At 44.6% G+C, this 16,858-nt stretch overlaps 1 protein-coding gene across 6 annotated transcripts in view; it reads left to right on the top strand.

Moving 5' to 3' along the window:
• Rgs6 (regulator of G protein signaling 6) overlaps positions 1 to 16,858 on the top strand; it is a 499,978-nt gene that overhangs the window by 400,196 nt on the left and 82,924 nt on the right. For 5 of the 6 annotated variants that reach the window (XM_035445272.1, XM_035445269.1, XM_035445268.1 and 2 more), the window contains exons 5-9: positions 1,503 to 1,554; positions 8,779 to 8,843; positions 12,223 to 12,299; positions 14,902 to 14,983; positions 16,330 to 16,404. In XM_035445272.1, the coding sequence (XP_035301163.1) occupies positions 1,503 to 1,554; positions 8,779 to 8,843; positions 12,223 to 12,299; positions 14,902 to 14,983; positions 16,330 to 16,404 (351 nt within the window). The remainder of the gene's footprint in view (positions 1 to 1,502; positions 1,555 to 8,778; positions 8,844 to 12,222; positions 12,300 to 14,901; positions 14,984 to 16,329; positions 16,405 to 16,858) is intronic. The other variant, XM_035445267.1, reaches the window with a different exon arrangement.

Here is a 16,858-nt window from a genome sequence, read left to right as displayed (position 1 = left end):
GAACAACTAAGCATGCTTGAGAGGGCAAATGTCTCCCTGAAGTACTGGGAAAGCTTTGAGATATGTTAACTTAGCCACTGGGTGACCCACTTAGAAAAGGCCCTCACTGATAGTCTATGGTATTTGGGAACAGTGTCTAAGCCCCTTAGGGGTGTTGTCATAGAATCTCCTGAATATCTTATAAACATCATTTTTCACAGTTCGGGGGCATGGGAAGTGTCTGGTGGGGGAGCACCCTCTATCTCATGAATGGATCTTTCTAGCTGTGCCCTCATATGATGGAAGGGATGAGGTATCTCCCTCCCTCAAGCCTTTTTAAAAATAAGGACACTAAATTCACTTATGATTCCCCAAACTCTATGTCCCCTTCACCTTCCAAAGGCCCCATCTCTCATCTTCAACACAAAGATATATATTTTTTATTTTATATGTATTTGGTTTTTGCCTGGATGTGTTTATATTGGCCATGGGCATATCTAGGACCCACAGAGGACATAGGGGGCGTGTCATATGGTCTAGAACTAAAGTTATAGATGGTTATGAGGCACCATGTGGGTGCTGGGAATTGAACCCAGGTCCTTTGTAAGAAGAGTAAGTGTTCTTAACCACTGAGCCATCTCTCTAATCCCAAGAGCCTGTCTATTCAGAGTGTCATCTGGAGGACTGGGGTTCAAATGAAAATGTCTCCTGGAGGACTAGGGTTCAGATGAGAACATATACTTTCCTTCATTTCTTCTGGAAGAAAAGCTGTTACAGGAGTGGATATCACCCATCTTACAATGTGGATATTTGGGGACACTGTCTAAGCCCCTTGTGATGGGGTTGCTCAGAGAATGAACATGCCTTTTAGTGATCCGAGGAGGCTAAGCCTGCATGAATGTGAAAGTACCATACTGTTATGGGATTTCCCACCCGGTTCCACAACTGCCTTGCCCCAAATGAACACACAGACACTATATTAATTATGACACTGTTGGCTGATGACTAGGGCTTCTTATTGGCTAGCTCTGTCTTAATCATTAACCCACAAGGCTGTGACTTACCCAGTAATGCCTGGCATGGTGTTACTCCTCAGGCAGCATCACAACTCCTGCCTACCTTTCCCAGAATTCTCATCTCCTAGTCCCTCCTATCTTCCTGCCTCATTGGCGGAACAGTGTTTTATTCATCAATCAATAAGAGAAACATATCCAGAAGGACATCCCCCATCACCATACTTGATTTGTATCACCCTGGAGTGTATTCTCATGTGCTGTGTGCTCACTCATCCTCCTGTTAAGGCTTCTCCCAGACTCTGCCTTAGAGGGAGTAGAGACAGAGACAGAGAGTTGGGGGCTGTGTCAAAGCCTAAGCCAAAGGCTTTGGGGAAATAGTTCTGCCGAGGTGTTAAAGAGGAAACTGTGCCAGCCTGTGCCAAGGGTAAAGGAGTGTCTGCCCACAGCTGACATTTCTGTTTTTACAACTGCATGCCTCTGGTCCTGATGCTGTGTGCTCTGTTGCAGGCTCCTTACTTCTGGCCTTCAAACTGCTGGGAACCTGAAAACACTGACTATGGTGAGTAGAGATTATGTGACCCATGCATCCTGTTACTCCTAGGGTACCACAGACAAAATGCTCAGCACCTGGTGGCCACAGCACTGGGGAAAGGGCTCTTGACCCCACTGACTCCTTGTTGACATATGTCAAGATCCCTGTTTCACATAGTAAGCAAAGACACAACACACTGAGCAATGCAGTTCTCCCGAGAGAAGGGCAAAGGGAACAGGTTTTATGGGAACACTGTGTGACAGGGGCTTTTCTTGCTCCTTCTAAGGACATGGCACCAGGGAGCGCTGCATCAAGGAGCTGCCTTCCCCTGGCCTTTTCTATTCTTACATACTTGTAAAAATGTACTAAGAACTCATTGCTGATTTTGCTAGTTGGACCTTAAGGGCCCAGTTAGACCTGTGCCACACTCTCATAGAGACTATTTAAAATTCTCCATGAACCAATTCTCTGAATAAATTATATCTTCCCCAACTTAAGATAAAGACCTTGAGACCCAGAAAGTCCATACCATCACAGGATCACATTTATTTGAATTCCCAGATGATAGTGATACCCAAGAGGGCCCAGGCTAGTCTACCCCAAGTGTTCACATCACCCCAGGGTGGGATCAGTGGCATGGGACATATGGGGTGTTCAGTAAATCTTTACTTACAGTACTGTTTGGGGTTTTGTTACTGCTTAAGATCTTTTCATTTGTTTAGTTTGGATTGAGGTGGGTTCTCTTGCAGCACTGGGATTGAACCCACAGCCTTATGTGTGCTAAGCTACATTTCTGTCTGGTTCTAGTTCCTTTGCACAATTTGCCATACACATTTTAAAGTTACTTATTTTCATTTATGTATACATTCATGCCTCCTCTCTCTCTCTCTCTCTCTCTCTCTCTCTCTCTCTCTCTGTGTGTGTGTGTGTGTGTGTGTGTGTGTGTGTGTGTGTGTGTGTGTATATCATATGTGTGCAGTACACACAGAGGCCAGAAGAGGGCATCAGATTCCCTGAAGCTGGAGTTATGGGCTGTTATGAGCCACTGGATATGGGTGCTGGTAACCCATCTCTGGTCCTCAGGGGGAACAGAAAGTACTCTTAACTCTTGAGCCAGCCCTCCAATTCCTGGTTATGGTTCTTCGTTGAAGGTGACCAATAACAGATACTCCCTGGAAACAGATTTTAAACTTAGAGCTGAGTGACTCCAGTCCATCCCCTTTCTTGCTCCTGTGTGTGACCTGCCTTGAGTCTATGCTGAGAGCACCACCCCTTTGCATGGCATCCTTGCAGCCCCTAGTGCACTGTAGCCTGTGGCTCTCCTGAGGACCAAGGCACTCAGTGAGCCCAAGAGCTTCTCCCCTGGGTTTTTGCAGAATCAAGAGTGACAGGAAGGTAGCTGCAGCCGCAGGGTCTGGCTGGTGGGGACCGTTGTCTGGGAGGTTTGCAAGACAAGCTGCTATTCTGAAGCACAGACTTGTGGGATGCAGACTGACCACTGAGAATAGTCTGGAGATGTACAGCAAGTGAGGCATTGCCTAATGAGCCAATAAATGGAGAGGATGTGCTCAGTAAAGGGCGAAGGGGGGGTAGGAGGGGACCTGCTACTCATCTGTCCTGGGACACCACTGTGACCCTCCCAAATGGCTATTCCCTACACAGTAGTTGATCAGTTCTGCCACAGCTTCCAGCTCAGTGTAGGAGCTCTGTTTGACCATAAAACAAGTGCTTCAAGGTTGAAAGACTGCTCTGGGGTGGCCCTGACTCCTCATTTAAATAATTACAGCACAGTTCCACCCAGCCTGTGCCCCTCAGGCAGGGGCAAGCAGCTGGAGTCAGACCAGATGCCTGGATCAAAATAAGAGTAAAATATATTCAACCATCTTAGCCTGACTACTGCAGGCCAGATTTTCCTCTTTCAGAATTTTCTCTACAGAGCTCCATTTTAGAATATTAGTGGGCAGCATCAGCAGAGACGGAAACAGCAGATGACTTTAGGATCCCCCTAACATAAATTTATTTTGCATTCCTGTGCCTCCGTCTATCGCAAAGTCTCAGGTCAGAAAATCAGGGTGCAGGATATAAAAAGAACCCTGAGACAGTTTGGTAAGAAAGCTAGCTTTCTAGGAGAGAATTGGGAAAACATAACCCTTAGAACAAACTGGTCCCCCTGCCTGTGTGACTTTGGCAAGTTCCTAACCTCCCTGTGCCTTAGAGCCTAGTATTAAAGTCAGAGCATCATTGGTTTTTTCCTGGTTCTGCTTTGTTGGGATTGAGGGAATTGGGCAAGGTTTGCTGTGTGGCAAGTAAGGTGTCAGCACTGTGCTGGGGGATGCTGTCCCTGGCATAGTGGTGGCTGATGTTGGTATTGCTTCAGTGAGGCAAAATTGTTACTGCTTGACAGTTCTCTCCCCAGAAGGAGGTGAGCCTGAAACTAAGAAAAAAGAATGAATTAGATTGATCAAGGACCAGAAACTTTCATTCATTCAACAAACATTGGCTAATGATATACTCTGTGTTAGTGTCTATGTCACAAATCTGACCAAGTCACAGTCTTGCTGGCCCAACAGAAAAGGTGGCATGATGACAGAAAGAGGGTGGATGAAGATGAGTGAGACAGTTGAATAGGTTCTGCGTGGGGGGGGGGGACACTGTTGTTTTTCTCACTGCTATGGCAAAAGCCTAGCCAGAGGGCCTTAAGGACTTAAGAGTTTGTTGGGATCTGATGTTGGGAAGGTGTGGATGCAGGAGGATGAGGCAGCCCATCACTGTGTCTGCAATCAGGAAGCAGAGAAAGGTAAATCCCAGCACTCAGCTTGCTGTCTCCTTTGTGTTTAGAATAGGAGCTCTATCCATGAAATGGTGCTATCCACACAGAGGGTGGGTCTACCCTCCACCGTCAAACCTTTCCAGAAACACCCTCACAGATATGCCCAAAAGTGCATCTCCTAAGTGACTCTAATTCCCATCAAGATGACAATCAAGATGAACACAGTCCCAGACAGGTTATATAATAAAAGCTCTAGTAATCACATAGAAAAGGTTTAGCTGACTGGACTGTCTCTGGGAGCCCTTTTGGATACCCAGCAATGAGGAATGACTGTGAAAGTCCCTTCATTTGCAAAATGGGGACCCTAACCAAACAGACCTGGTAGTTACCACGAGGACTTGTAGAGTTCACATTTGTAAGGTCCCTGATAGTTGGTAAGCTCAGAGTAAGCAGGTGCTGTTGTCCCGTGACTCAGCATGAATGGATCCAATTTCATGTTCATTTAAATAGATCAATTCCAGATATCTTTAAAAAAAGTTTGTTACACTTTATTGTGTGTGTGCACACACAGACACACATGAGCATGGCACAGATACACACACAGACCACTTGCAGGAATCACTTCTATCCTTTCACCGCATAGATTCCAGGGCTGAACTCGAGTTGTCAGACTTGACAGCAAGCACCTTTACCCCTTAGTCATCTTGCATGACTCAGTTCCTTGTACACTAACAGTACAAGAGTCTGTTCCCTATTTGGTATGTTAGACTCAATGTGTCCTTGTTAGGGTGATGCATCCAAGAGAAGCCAAGGTGAAGTTTTGATGTAGAGATAACTATTTTTAGTATAAGTAAAAAAAAAACAAACAAATAGATGATAGAGATAGACAGACAGCTAAACAGGACAAGCCAAGATGGGATTTCACATTCCCCAGAGGTCCTCTTGCAGGACTGGCTATCACCACTAGAGGTCACTGGAGCCAGCACTCTGGAGAAGACTCCCTAATGGCACAGGCAAGCCTGAAAGTGCCAAGTGTTCACAATAGTGAACAGGTTCCCAGTGTGGCACTGGCCACAGACAAACAGGTTGGAAATACAAGACCGTGGCCTCATGGTCAGCAGTTACAGCACCAGCCGTGTGTTCCTTGCTCAGTACTCTATAACCTTCTGGCCATTCTGAACCCGGATGGTAATTTCTTGGGATGATCCTACCTGCATATAACCCATAGTCAAAATCTGTTTTAGCCCTTCCCTGTTCTGCTTACTTTGTGGGGGGCGGTGAGAGTTGTATGCATGTGGATGTGGCTGTAGGGGGACATCAGGTAATCCACCCTATCACGATCCATTTTGTTTTCTGATCTAGCATCTCTCACCAAATCTGGAGCTAGAGTGGTGACCAGTGAGTGTGTTAAGCCTCCTGGCACTGCTCCTCACTTCACTGAAGTTAGGGGGGATATTCAGCCATACACAAGCACGCATACCCATTTATAGCTTTTTACATAGATTCTGGGAATTAAAACTGAGGTCCTCACTCACACCTTGAACACCAAGCGTCCATACCCACTGAGCCACCCCATTAACTCCCAGCCCTTGAGTTAGCCATCTCTGAGTTTCACACTCAACCAGTAGAAAATGCTTTGTCAAAGTGGCCACCACCTCCAGTGGCTCACCAGGAGTAGAGATGAGGCAGGTGGCATGCCAAGCTTCCGGCTTGATGACCCCAGTCCCACAGGCTGTCTGGTACTAGAAGCTGAATGGGGTACTTTGTCCAGAGCAGATGGTTCTTTATCAGGCACAATGAAGACTTCTGGCTGCTCAGTTCACTGCAAGAGTTAGTAAAGTAAAACTTGGGAGACGTGGCGTTCACTTACTTTAAGCCCTGTAGATCAGCAGTTCTCAACCTATGGGTCACAGCCCCTTTAGGAATTATATATCAGATATCCTGCATATTGGATATATTTACATTGTGACTCATAACAGTAGCAAAATTACAGTTATGAAGGAGCAAGAAAAATAACTTTATGGTTGGGTCACCACAACATGAGGAACTGAACTAAAGGGTCGAAGCATTAGGAAGGTTGAGAAGCACTGCTCTGGACATGTATGTTATGCAAAGGAGCATTCGTGTGACAGGCTATGAAGTAAGATCAAAGACTTTTCTGTGACTGAAATTCCAAAGGACTTGGGCTTCTTTATTAAATAAACCATCCAGTTTAAATATTATTAAGCTGCATTAAGAATTTTTAAAACCACATGAAAATTGGCCCCTCCTACATTTTTATTGCTTCCCCCCCCATGCCTCATCTGTAACAAATGCACCAGCAATTACCTCAGTCAACTCGCCTTGATTCATTAGCTCGTTCCAGTTTGTTTAGCAATGTCTTCAGAGACACAATCATTCTTTCTTTTAACAGTCATTTCATTTGTACAGATAGTCCTCAACGTATGGTAAAGTTATATTCTGATATTCCCAGTGTAACCTGAAAATATCCCAAGTCAAAATACACATCCAGCTACCAGACTCCCTCACTTGGCAACTCGGCACACGGCACTGTGTTAATTCTTCCCCCTTGTGAGCCTGTGGGCACTGTGGCTCACTGCCACTGCCCAGCCTCCCAAGAGAGTAACACTTCACACATCACTAGCCTAGGAAAAGATCAAAATTTGCAGTGAGTAACTGTGGTTTTTAGTACATCCATTCAGCTTTCCCACTGTTGTTAAATGGAAGACTCATAAAGTCAAACCAAAGGTTTGGGTTTGTGTGTGCGTGTGCGTGTGCATGTGTGTGTGTGTGTGTGTGTGTGTGTGTGTGTGTGTGTGTGTGTGTGTGTGTATGTCTCTGGTGTTATTGTTTTTAATATAGTGAATACATCTGAACTGGCATAAGCAGATTTGGTTATGTCAGTCTGGTTATCACAGACTGTAGAATACAGAAGTGTGGACATAATGGAAAGAAGGCTGCTACCCACAGGGTTCACAAAATCTTCAGCTGTCAAAAAAAAAAAAATCAGTTGTTTGAACCAGCAAGTATTGCCTAGAGGGCATAAGAAAGGTGTCAGTGTGGTCCATCCTCATGGTCACTCACAGCAGTCACATCCAGCTTCCCCTTCTTAGCACTAAAAAGAAAGACAACAATGAAGAAGCAGAGAGGGGAAAGGGAAAGATGATGTTTGAGAAAGAATGTTCTGGAAATATGGGGCTAAGAACCCTTCTTTAGCCTGGATGGACAGGCCTAAGTTGTCTTTCCTTTTCTCTGCTCTTTCTCTGGAAAAACAGGCCTAGGGACCAGGAGCAGTTGAGTAAGACATGGCCTGTGTCCCTAAGGAGCCTTCAGCCTAGAGCAGGGGACACTCCGGTTAAGAGGGATGCAATGAGACTAAGCTGTGTCACAGAGGGTATTCGGATGCTCACTGGAACACTGGGCTGGCTTTTCAGATATTAGTGGGACTGGGGGAGGGGTGACATAGTGTAAAATGCTTGCAGTGTGAGTATGAGGGACTTCAGTGTAGGCCCCTCCCCCCATGAAAAGCTGGATGTGGTGGTGCCCACTGGTAAAGCCCATGCTGGGGAAGCAGAAACAGGAGGGTCCTGGCACTTACTAGCAAGCCCCATGTCCCATCGAGATACCCTGTTTCAAAAAACAAGATCTGTAGTATCTAAGGAAAGACACTGAAGGTTGACCTCTGACCTCTGCACATGCTGCTAAGCCTCGTAAAGCTCATGGGAGAGAGAAGAGGAGGTTTGACCAAGCAAGACGGGATTATAAAGAGCCATATTTGTGACTCTAAAGACAGTCTTTCTTCTGTGGTCACTGAGAATGCAACACAGGTCATGGCCATGCTTGTGAAAGGTCATGCTGGTCCGACAGTGTTCAGTACATAGCAGAGGGAAGAAAGGGGATGTCAAATGCAATGACACCCATATGACACCCACTTTGAAAAGCTTTTCCTCTTGGAGATCTGCTCATTGGCATGGTCTAGGTGAGTGCTCTAATTAGGGTTACTATTGCTGTGTTGAAACACCATAACAAAACAAATTGGGGAGGAGAGGGTTTATTTGGTTCACACTTCCACATTACTGTTCATCATCAAAGGAAGTCAGGACAGGAACTCAAACAGGGAAGGAACCTGGAGGCAGGGACTGATGCAGAGGCCATGTAGGGGTGCTGCTTACTGGCTTGCCCCTTACGACTTGCTCAGCCTGCTTTCTTATAGATCTCAGGGCCACCAGCCCTGGGATGGTACCACCCACATTGGTCAGGTCTCTTTCCCCATAACTAATTAAGAAAATGTCCTACAGGATTGTGTACAGTCCACTCTCATGGAGGCATTTTCTTAACTGGGGTTCCATCTTCCCCTTTAGTTTGTGTCAAGTTGACATGAAACTAACCAGCATAGTGGGTGACTGGCAGGAGCGGCACATGCTGGGTCCATTCCATGGCACTGCTGGCTTTATACGGCTGTTGTTTCTCTTCCTCCTCAGCCATATACCTCTGTAAGAGGACAATGCAGAACAAAGCAAGGCTGGAACTGGCAGACTACGAAGCAGTGAGTACGGTGACTCCCAGGCCAGGGTGGGAGGAATGTCCAGGCAGTGGGAAGGAAGTCTGTTCTGTGTTCTGTTTCTCCTTTGTTGTCAGTTCCTCTCACCATGCCAATCAAATTGCATCCTTATATAAATAACTCTCAAACTTCAACAGCTAAAAATAAACAGTTCAAGTGGGTTCTGGTGGAACATACCTGTAATCCCAGCACCCACAAAGTATTTGGCTTCCCAGTAAGACAGGAATATTGTGAGTTTGAGTCCAACCTGGGCTATGCCAGTCTGGGCTATGTGGTGAGACCCTGTCTCATCTATACAATAGTATAGATAAATAATGAAATAACATAAAAATGGGTAGAGGACTTATTCAGATATTTCACCAAAGAGGACAAAAGATGAGAAATTAACACATGAGAAGATGCTCAATACCTTAGCCATTTGGGAAACAGATTGTAAATCCATGGTGAGATGCCATTACACCTATTAGAATAGCTAAAATGAAAGGTGTAACTAACAGCCAGTGTCAGTGAACATGCAGGACACATTCTTTTGTATTACTAGGGAATGGAAAAATGGTTTATGTCATGGCAGTTTCTTATAAAGCTAAGTATACAGTTATCACATATAATCAAGTAGAGAAATCAGAACCTATTTTACATCAAAATCACCATGTTACCATATTAGGTTTATATGTCATACCCCAGGGCTGAAAACAACCCAAACACATCTTATTAGACAAATGTAGCTAACTTACTAGATACATCGTACAATGTACCTAGTTAGTAACTAGGTACATACAATGGAATAGTATCCTGCAGTAGAAAGGAATTGGTTCTTGTTATACACAACTACATTGCAGGCATAGTGTTGAGTGAAAGAATCCAGTCTTAAGCCACCCATCCCATTTTTGACACTCTTGCAAAGATAGCACATATACTATGAAGGAAAACAGATCAATATATGTAGTTATAGATGGATTGGAGTATGACCAAATCCCAGGGGATTTGGAGAAGTAATGGAACTATCTGAAGTCCTGATTCTGGCATATAACTATATACATGTGTTGGGCATTCACATTTTTTTCTGGAAGATTGTCAAATTTTCTGAGCAACAAGTTTCAGATCAAAGTTTTTAATTCCACCTTTATATCCATCTCCTAAGCTTAGTAGGAGAGACAAGGCACCCATTGCAAGGGAGGTCTCCTTTCTCTGTCACTTATTTTCCTCTATCTTTGTCATACAATGTATTTCCTTGCACGAATTAGACATCCCACTTCCCCACTCTGCTAGCCCCACCCACTTGGCAGAGTCTGGAAATGAAAACACTGAGGACATGAAGACTCACGTATCATTGTGAATATGTTTAACTTCTGGTTACAGAACCTTTTCCCCACACCACGTCTCACAAGCAACACAGAGAACCAGGGAAATTGGTTATGTATTCATGTACCTCCCCACCACATACTATGTGTGGTACAGATGCCGCTGAACTGAACTGACTAAAGAGTGACAGCTAGGGGACAGGAGATAACATAGCTCCCCTCTCCACCACCCTAAGGCAAACGTGTAGCCAGTGAAGAGCAGGGCTTGGGCATGGCATGCTGCCTTCTTTGAGCCTGTTGGTATCACAGACTTGCGTTTGGGAGGCAGAGTAGAGATGGATGCTGGGAGATTGCCTAGGAGCCCAGGATCTACTTAGTGTTTGCATATCATATCACATCACATGTTGAACCATCCTGTGTGACCATCTCCAAACCTGCAACAGTATGTCTGTGTCTTTTAACATCCTGGGAGCTGGATGCTTACCTGTGTGCCCTGATGTCCCAGTAGTCACATCACCTGTCTTTCCAAAGCCAGCTGTTTTACTTGCTACATACCCAAGGCAAACAGCTTTGCTATTACCGTGTGACTTCCCTAGCATGTCGCAAGGTTCCCAATTCTTCTGGTGCTCTTGTCCAGGTTTCTGTGTTTTAGAAAATACATTACACAGAAATGACGCATCAGCTTCTGGTGTGTTTTATTCAGTTTTCTGTTCGCTTGCTCCACAGTGATCTGTTTTGATATTTGTAAAGTATACAGCATAAAATGTTTTCCCCCCATGATTAAGTTCTGCATAAAAATGCTTAGAAACTACAAATGCATTTTGTTCCCAAAGCATGCATTTTGTTCCCAAAGCATGCTGATTTTATTAAAAATTTTCTGACTTCATGTATTCTTCATAGGAAATAAAAAATTCAGACAGCAAAAGGGAGAAAATGACCTATGATTCCCCCATTAAGTTTTTTTTTTGTACATACAAGTTTTGACTGTTCCTGCTACTTCTTCTAATGACAGACATCCAGGGAATCAATCTACGTTAGTAATACTAACTAGATTGCCTAGTAATCCACAGTATGATAGAGTCATAGTTCACTGCTTCCCTAAGTGATTGACATTTAGGTATCACCAGCCAGACTTCCTACAAAGAATGCAAACATCAAAGGGATAGTTCTTTTCAAAGTAGTGAATTTTTGTGTTTCTTAAACAAGGCTTCTCTTACATTAATAACCTACTAATGACGGTAATCAATTAGTGTTGACATGAGCTCTATGGAAATACATTCCATAATATGGGCTCAAGTCTTGCATTAATCAGAATTAGGGGGATCATTAGAGTTGCTGTCAAACACCTCTTCCCATTGTCCTGAGGTTCCAGTAGAAAAGTCTGCAGGCTGAGAGGAAAAACAGCTTTCCCCTTTCCCTCTAAAGATGATCCTGGATGGATAATCTTCCTTCTTTCCTCCCTTCCCCCTCTTTCCCTTCCTCCCCTTCTTCCCCTCTCCTTTCTTCCTTTCTCCCTCCTTCCACCCTTCCTTCCTTTCTTTTCCTGTTTCTGATTTTTTTTCCTTCCAGGAACCTCACAAACAGTCACTCTGTTTGGTCCACTTCTGAATCCTGACCTTAGAAAGTACCCACGCAAAGCATTCTAGGTTCCCCTTTCCTTCAACATCCCCAGATCCCTACTGGAAGAATTATGCTCAAGAGTTCCATCCAGAGCTTTGCTATGGGATGACCCTGACATCCTTTTCCCACGGCCACCAGGCAACCTTTCCCGTAGCCTCTATACCAAGCACTATGTGACTTGTGTTTACAAAATAACACCTGAGAGAAGATGAATCAGGGTGACCCACAGACCTCAGACTTATAAATGAATATTAAGAGTTAAGCAATTCATCAGAGCCTAGTGGAAAGTCAAATTGGGGTTCATGTCCAGTGGCTTTAGTATGAGACCCTGTTATTTTGATGGGAGGAAGCCAGAAATGATGGCTGCCTTATAATAAGCATAGGTGTTGATACATTAGCTTATGGTGATTAATATCTTCTTATTGATTTTTATTTCTCACCAGGAAAACTTAGCAAGACTCCAGAGGGCCTTTGCAAGAAAGTGGGAGTTCATCTTTATGCAAGCAGAGGCACAAGTGAAGTAAGTGGATGCAGCAGAGACTTCTGGGAGAGAAAAGAGCTCTCTAGAGGGTGTGGTGGCCAAAGGAAGGTTCCCACCCAGCTTGGTCTCTCTCATCCCCCAGGAGAGATGGGATAAATAATAGGAAGATCCTGATGAACAGGTGTCCCATCGGGAACTGAGGTCTTGCTAGAACAATTTCATCAGAAAAAGAGAGCCTTCTCAAAGGCAGAGCTGAAGGATGTACCTTACCCAGAGATTTCCGTAAGATGTCTTTGCTGAGACTGGAGAACACCAGGCTGGGTTCATTGTGGGCTAGAGCCCTAGACTCCACAGGCTAACGTGCTAAAACTTGAGGAAGAGTCCTAGTTACTTTTGTCAACATTGTGACAAAGGAAACCTAAGGAGGAAAGGTTTCTATGGGTGCATGGTTTTGGGGGTGGGGTGGACGCCACATCGTAGTGGAAGGTGTAGCGGGAGTCTATGGCAGGGGCTACTTGCATCGTGGAGGATCAGGAAGCTGGGAGAGCTAGATCAGAACCAGGCCTGGGCTATATATACCTCCAAGGGCTTGCCCCCAAGTGACCCACTGCCTCTACCCAGGCCCCACCTCCCGTTGACTTCACACTCTCCTCAAACAGCTTCAATAGTAGGGACCAAGTGCTTGAACTCAGAAACCTGTGGGAAGGACCTTTTGCATTTATACCAGATGAGGGATAAGTTCACTCTTGCCGTCTTCCATAGAGGAACGAAGCTTAAAACTAATGGAAAAATAAGGCACAGAATTTAGACTTCTGGGTTCAGCACTGAAACTCCATTATGAGGCATGGCTTAGAAGCTATGTCCTTCCTGAGCAGAGGTCGGTATCTACATACCTCTGCAGGAACAGAGCTGGCCTCCTCACCTCCACCCCTGTAAGCTCACCTCAGAGAACAGATAGCTTGAGCTCAGGCTAACCCAGAAGAACCAGTGTGAGCTTTCCAATCTCCCCATAGATGAACTCATTCATCTTCCTCAAAGGGCACAGAGGGAAGGAGGAAAAAGGTGGAAGGGTTTTGTCTGTATCTTCACCCATGGAAACAGACTGGAGGCTGCTTCTTCAATAAGGAAGCATGAAAGATGGGTAATGGATGTCACCTAGGACCATGGAATTGCTACGACCAAGGTCTCCCTTTTCTCACACTGATCATGTCTAGCTTAGCCAGCAGTGCCAATAGGCAAAGGAAGACAGAAGAGGGATGGGAAAGAGGCTGAGCTGGAAGAACACAGGGACCTTTTCTCTGAGAATCCCTTGGAGGGGAACAGCCCCCCCAAAAAAACACACACACACAGCTTCCAAGAACCTCTTCATGCTCTGGGAGTGGCCCCACTCAACACCTAGGGTCAAGTTTGGGGGCTGTGTGCGTCATTATTGATCACCAGTGGTCACCATTGGAAATGAACAGAGGTCATCTGGCCCAGCAGTCTGATACCATCATGGCCGCCATTCTCCCTCAGTTATTTCTACCTTTCCCCTGTCCATGGTGCCAGCCTCCTGCTGGTTCTTTCCCAGCCCAGGGTTCCCAGATGTCCCCAAGGGAAGGCAGACACCAGGTACTAGGCACTAAGTGACTGCAGGGACCATCTGGGAAGTAGGAGGGGGGAGGGCGGGTGGGAGCAGGGACTCTGATCTGGATGGAGTGAGGTAGAGCTGTATCTGGGTGTCCACCAGCCACTGGGAAGCAAAGAGAAGAGTGGATTAGCTACCCCAGAATCAAACAGCATCATACTATAAAGGAGGGAGAAACTGTCACTCGGTACATATATGGCTTTTCTCCATTAACTTTCCTGATTAACTCTGTGATTACATAATAATTGTGGGCCATTTAAGTACACAGCAATTATCACAAAAATCACAGGGTGGTTATGGGTTTATTTCAGTCCAGTAAACTAAAGGGCTCCCAAGAGAGCTGAGAACCACAAGTCACATGGCAATTAATCTGAGTTGCTTTTTACTTAGATGATGTGAAATGATACATGCTTTGGGGGGGGTGCTCTTTTTTGTGCTCCCAGTCAGGACACATGGAATCTAGCTTTGCCATCTATAGTTTTCCTCCTGCAGTTGGTGCCTTTCCCCAATTGAGGCTGGTGATATTTATTGTTGGGTCTTATCACAGGCCCTGGGGCCACTGCTCTGCCTTTTAGAAATCCAGATGGTTTAAGTGATTTTTAAAACACATAATCGGAGCATCTTACAGATGTTTTAACTGCCATTTAAAATTTCATGTTTGAGATGGAACATTGGCCAACAGGTGGCTGTGTCCCTTCTTTTCAAGTCACACAGGCAGAATTTGCTCCGAAGTAAGGGCAGACGATGGAGAATTCAGTTCTTAGTAGCCCAGATCTTGATACCTCCTGTGGGCAACTCTGTTTCTGCTCATTCTTCCTGCCTATCATTTTCATTGCTCACAAATGATAATCTGTAATCCAGCCTAAAACAAGCTCTTGCCACTCGTGGGGTCACTGAGGGGTCACTTTGGTGGCAATAGTCTGGGTTCAACCTTGGCCCTTAGGAGCAGAAGAGCTGAGGAGACAGAAGAGAAAACAGTAAAACACTTCTCACTTCTTCTCCTTATTCTTTCAGGATTGATCGGAAAAAGGATAAGACAGAAAGGAAAATTTTGGATAGTCAAGAACGGGCCTTTTGGGATGTCCACAGGCCAGTGGTGAGGAAGTTCTGTGTGGTTTGCTGTCCTGAATCTGCCCACTTCTTTCTTTTCGACTGTCTTTAGTGACCAAGTGACTGTTCCTTAAGATAACTGCTAAGCTTTGTGAAATTCTCTTTGCATTCATTCATATTCTCCCCACAGATCTCCGTGGGGGCGGGGGTGTATGTCAGTCCCATCTTTTAAAAATTATACACTGGGGAAAATGTAGGATTAGAAATGGGGAAACAATGTGGATTCCAGGAGAGGAATAGAATTCTCTATTCCTCCAAATTAGCAATGTTTGTTTCTGCCATCATTAAGCCCCAAATCTTAAGATAGTCTTCTTACATACTGTTAAGTCTGGTCATTTATGCTAGTCATGTTCTATAAAGTCTTTGAAAACTCTGAATTAGTGAATATTGAAGTATTGTTCCTGGGTGAGCTAGCTTCCTTCCAGAAACTGTTCATATATTTTGATCAATACATGGCTTTTGGCTTTTTTCATGTGTGTTCCTGTGTAAAGATACCATATTTAATATATAATGTTGATTCACTGTGTTGAACCCACAACTGGCAGAACTTCAGGCCAGATCACAGTCGTTCTGTTTTCTCCTATGGCACATGGGAACCCCTTCACCCTTAGAGCCCTACTCAATTCTTTGACACCCTGCTTGAAGACTACCAAAATGGAAATATCACCAAGATAAACACAAAAATGTAGAAAGCCTGGCAACAAATAAGCCCTATAAAGGTGTCTCTATGGCTTAGAATAGGAAGGCAGAGCCTCACCCTGCTCAGCCTCATCTGGGCATGGTTATGTGTGGTGACTCAAATTATTGTTCTTCTTCGTGTGTCTGTAAATGGTCATTGGGCTCTGAGAACACTGATTTGCACATTACAGAGAAAACTCAGCAAGTAGATGAATTCACAAATCAGTACACAATGAAGCTTGACTGTGTCCCTGATTTCACATTATTAAAACAAATCTCGATTGCCCCCAGGAAATGGAATTGAAAATGAACAAAACTATTTCAACCTTCCTAAAAACTGATTAAAAGCAACAATATCAAAAAGAACCTTCCTGTCCTGACATGGGAATTTTTTCAGGCTATGCCCAAAGCACTATGGCCACTTTAAATATAGATTTGGTGGCAGGAATGCATACCAGGCCTTCCACAAGGCATCCTGATTATAAGGTCATATTTTATATTTCCAGTGAGAACTCCACATAGAAACACGCATTATGGCAAGATAAAAAGATTATGCATTATCTGCAAAGGGAAGGATTAGGTCTGATGGCATTACTTGGATTCAATTGGAAGCATAATTTTCACTTAGTAATTTATACTATTTTTTTCTCTCAGCCAGGCTGTGTGAACACAACAGAAATGGATATCAGAAAATGCCGACGTTTGAAGAACCCTCAAAAGGTTAAAAAGGTCTGCTGGTTTAGTTGAATTACAACTTCCTAGTGGGGATAGTCCTCTGTTTCTGGTAGTCTTCACATAGTGATTTTTCTGCTTGTGATTCTGCTACACTTTACCTTTTGAGATCATTTTATTAATAGATTCTAGAAATGTCTATTGGGTGGCTGGTATGTTTTAGTGTGCAAAATTCTGGGGTTCAGGTCCAGATCTCGGAGATCCCCTAGTCTTCAAGGGAATGAAACCAGAACACAGGCAACAGAGCTACTGTGCTGTATTAGGAAAAATGGGACTTGTTCAGGAGCCCCTGGAGGTGCAGCTAAAACAGAGTGGGGCTTCCCAGAGGCTTTATATGAGCAGGGTCCCCTGAGACAAGCGTAAATAGCTGCTGGCTCTGGGGAGGTTGCAGTGAAGAAAAGAAACCACTGCAACAAAACATGGAAGACCCTGCAGTCACAAAGGGCTTTGG

This window comes from Cricetulus griseus, chromosome 5, assembly GCF_003668045.3.
Source record: "Cricetulus griseus strain 17A/GY chromosome 5, alternate assembly CriGri-PICRH-1.0, whole genome shotgun sequence".
Classification (NCBI taxonomy): domain Eukaryota; kingdom Metazoa; phylum Chordata; class Mammalia; order Rodentia; family Cricetidae; genus Cricetulus; species Cricetulus griseus.
The sequence above is the reverse complement of the archived record's forward strand: the minus strand, read 5'-3'. Positions and strand labels throughout refer to the sequence as shown.